A 4,030-nucleotide genomic window follows, 5' to 3' on the forward strand; every position below is an offset into this window, starting at 1 on the left:
GATTAGCATAGAGTGGGCATGTCTGTAAAGAGACTTGACTTTAATTCAGATATCTTGAGGTCAGAAGTCAAGGGATCCCTTTTTAAATAGCTCAAAATCACAAAATCTAGTCTAAATTTGGATAAGCTAGTATGACACAAATGGAAGTCAATGGATGCCCCAGGTCTTCTAAATTCATATCATGATCATATTCACTCTAGCTTTAAAGCTGAGCCCGCTCAGCAACCACGGACATATTTATTACAGAGTTGAAAAGGTTACCGTAACATCTGAAAGTGCGGGGACAAACAGGCTTGTTGTCCCTCCTCTTGCAGCCCCAGTGACCCTGTGTGACTGCCTAGTTAAAACTGAGGAGTCCTTCCTGGGCATCATCATCACCCAGGATCTCAAGATCTCTACCAAAAAAAGCCCAGTGGGTGATGTGGCAGCTGAGGACATTAATTGTGCAAAAGACACGTGATGTGCACTTCTATACCACTATCACCTCCTCCATCACCATCTGGCGCGCTGCAAGATGCTGCAGATTGCAGCGTATCATTTGCAGAGAAGGTGATTGGCTACAATCTGCGACCTCTATCTTTACCTGTAGAATGTATGTGTACCTACAGTGTGTGTGTGTGTTTGTGTATGTGACTCACCATGGCTGACTGTATGCAGTTTGACTGTTTTGGAGATCTTCTCTTCATAGTTTGGCGTGCAGGACTTCCGGCTGACTTTAGACTTAAACAGAGTGTTGACCAGCGTGGACTTCCCCAAACCACTCTGACCTGCACACACATGAAACCAATGCTTTTAACCTTTCTCTTAAGTATGTGAAAGAGTGTCTCCTTATCTAAAGAAGAAAATAAAACCATGCACAATACTGCCTGCTCATCAAGCTATAGGGTCAGTTAGTGTCATTAGAAGCTGAGAGGCACCACAACTCCCCCCAAAAATCTCGATCTTTATGATAATACACACAGGGATTTTGACCCTGAAAAAAAAAACTGCTGACGGAGAACGGCATCTGAGCCATGCCAGAACTGTAGCTGGATGACCTGTCTTGATATTTTTTATAAAGTAATGTAATCACAACAAATGTACAGCTGTCTATATCTACCACAGTGTGGTTGACACTGAATTCTATCCAACATTATTTATATACCTCTTCTCCCTCCACTAATACACCCGTCTCTGTGAAATTGTTATATCGAAACCAGCAGACTACACTGCTCTTTGTGCGTTGGACTATAGGTCAACATTTTGTTATTCATTATGTACATGGTACAAAGTAAGGTCCTGTCTCCTAGCACACTCACAGACCTGATGTGATGACCACGAGCACCTCAGACAGGTGGCATCCAAGGTCTCCACACACTTGCATTTAAGCAAGAGTGTAGTTATTCTTTACACACAGTAAACAATTAGCATACTCAAATTAGAAATCATTATCAAGGGGAAACTTCCTGTTTTCAATCAAACAGTGGGGGAAGCATATATCAGCTCTGTGTGTGTATGTGTCAGAAAAGAGCAAACGGCCCTAACCAAAACCACTTCCTCCTCTCAGAATCATACTTCCTCTTCCAACACAAAAGCAAAGCAAAATACATGATCTCAATGAGGAAGAGAACCAGCAACCCCCAAATTAACACACACACACACACACACACTGAAACAACTACCTTTTCCAACACTATGTCATTGCAGATCTAAGACATTGCAATTGTTAGGAAATTCTATGATGACCTGGTGACCTTGTAGTTACTATGCAAGCTTTGCCATTGGTCAAACTGTCTTGGAGCTTGGAGAACTTTGCTATGGCTATGGGGAAGCTGGGTAACCAAATATGAGTACTATGTTGGCGATGAGCGGCATCTACCAGTTTAGCAAAATATTTTACACTTGTCACACTAATACTCAAATTGTCTGCTGAGCAGATGAAATTGCAAAGAAACAGAGCAAAAGAAGGTATTCAGGGTTGTAATTATTATTGGGAAACACAAATCGCACAAACACAAAGCAATACAGATAAGGGGGTGGAATATAGGACAAACAGAAAAACAGGAAGCACCTTACAATTTCATCACATAGTCAATGGGGCTTTGAAAGGAATTAGGCTAGAACTGTCATAAATCAGAGATCCCAGAGTCCCTATATTTACTGTGTTCCACGCCCTTTTCTGTATTTCTTGGTGTTTTGTTACAAGTATGGTTCTATGTGTATGCTGCATAGCACTTGGAAACTCAGGACCCAGGGCGGTGTTTTGCATACTGCCAATGATTAGGACTTGTTATTTGCCCCTGCCTGTCCATTGTTGTATTTTGTGTGCCCTGATGAAGGTCAATTAGACTGAAAACCTGCTAAATAAAGTGATATACTCTTCACTACACCTTGGAAAGTCTTGACTGTGTTTGGTGTTGCCAAAGTTCTCTCATAGATAGATAGATAGATAGATAGATATACTTTATTGATCACTTTATTGATATCATCACTGTGTTTATGTTCATGTGCGTGAGACTCACCAACCACCATGATGTTGAACTCGAAACCGGCCTTCATTGTCTTGCTCCTCATCTGGTCCAGTACTGCCTCGATGCCCACGTAGCCAAACAGGTCAGTGCCCTGGATGAAGCTCATCTGCAGGCCTGGCACAGACTGGCACAGCTCCACCTTCATCTCTGCCTCCAGCTCCACTTCTTTCTGCATCTCTCCTTCCTCCATTCCCTTCTCCTTCCCCTTCTCCTCCATCTTTGTACAAACCCCAACACAGTTCTCCTCTTTTTCTGTCATGAAATTCTGGGAGTTGCCGCTGGCAGGTTGTTCTTGGTTCTTGCCCTCATCTCCTTGCTCTTGTCCCATGATGCCTCTCTCCTTCTCCTCCTCCATCTGAGTGAGCGTGTCTGTCTCCAGCTCTCCAGCAGTTTCTGCAGTGTCAATAAGGAGTATACTACATTTTACAGTTGAAAAATAAACAATGGTGGACAAACTGATTCTGAACTCAGTTTGTTTAATCCATAGACAAACAGTATGTGCTATACAGGGACTCATAATACTATAGGAATTCAGTATACTGCCCCCAATTGTACCTCCTTTTTAAAAAGGTGTTCATGTGCAGGATTATATAGTGCACATAAAGAAATAGAACCGATTAGATGTAGATGTTTCCAAACAGAGAGTTCTAGTATCCTGTTCCGATATGTCTGTAAGCGGTAAAATCATACATCTTTGAGGGTTGCTGATTACAAACAATCATTATTTAAATGCATAGGGTACTGCGTAACCACAGTCAACAGTGCGTAAAATAGTAACACCTACTACTCAAATGATACCAAAAAGGGCAGAAATGTTTTCTCCATTTGAGTGATGCATCTCATTTGGCAATTTTGCAGGGAAGTTTTTGGTTGTTGCAATCTACTTGATACAACTGTTGCAACTAGTGGGCTGCTCTCTGTAACGCAAAGCACACCTGTTAGGTTATTGTTTATTTATCACTGCACCTAACGTTGCTAATTTTAGAGACCGAAGATTGGATTACAACTTAAACAGGCAACACAAAACCATCAGAACTATAAAAGTCATATTCGCATGGGATAAAACAATCATTCACACACACAGTGATTCAGAAGTGACAAGGATGGTTATCCATGGCTAACACAAGCATGTTAACACACATAAACACATATACACACACACTTTTCAGGACTTAGCTGGTCTATATGTAACTGAAGTCTATCCCTTCTCTTATCTATGTGTGTGTGTGTGTGTGTGGTGTGTGTGTGTGTGGTGTGTGTGTGTGTGTGGTCTGATGCTGTAAAGAGGATTGGATGGGCAAAAATTGACAATCCCCTTGAGTAACATAAAACTAGTGTGTGTTTTACTGTGTGTGGTGTGTGTGTGTGTGTGTGTATGACTTGCAAATACAGACAGTCACCTGAAACAAGCATGACTGAAGCATGTTTGTATGTGTTAGTTGTGTTGGTTTCAGCATGACTCAATAACATGTACCATTTTACTAGGCCTTACAACTCATACAATCTCTCTCTCTCTCTCT

General features: G+C 41.6%; 1 protein-coding gene across 1 annotated transcript in view; it reads right to left on the reverse strand.

Annotated features, from left to right (window-relative positions):
• Positions 1–638: 638 nt before the first annotated feature.
• LOC118323727 overlaps positions 639–4,030 on the reverse strand; it is a gene marked incomplete at its 3' end in the record, with an annotated part of 53,597 nt that continues 50,205 nt past the window's right edge. The window contains 2 exon segments of the mRNA XM_035655787.1: positions 639–767; positions 2,502–2,903. Coding sequence (XP_035511680.1) covers positions 639–767; positions 2,502–2,903 — 531 coding nt within the window.

This window comes from Morone saxatilis, unplaced genomic scaffold (assembly GCF_004916995.1).
Source record: "Morone saxatilis isolate NCDOM2014 unplaced genomic scaffold, NCSU_SB_2.0 Contig14, whole genome shotgun sequence".
Classification (NCBI taxonomy): Eukaryota; Metazoa; Chordata; class Actinopteri; family Moronidae; genus Morone; species Morone saxatilis.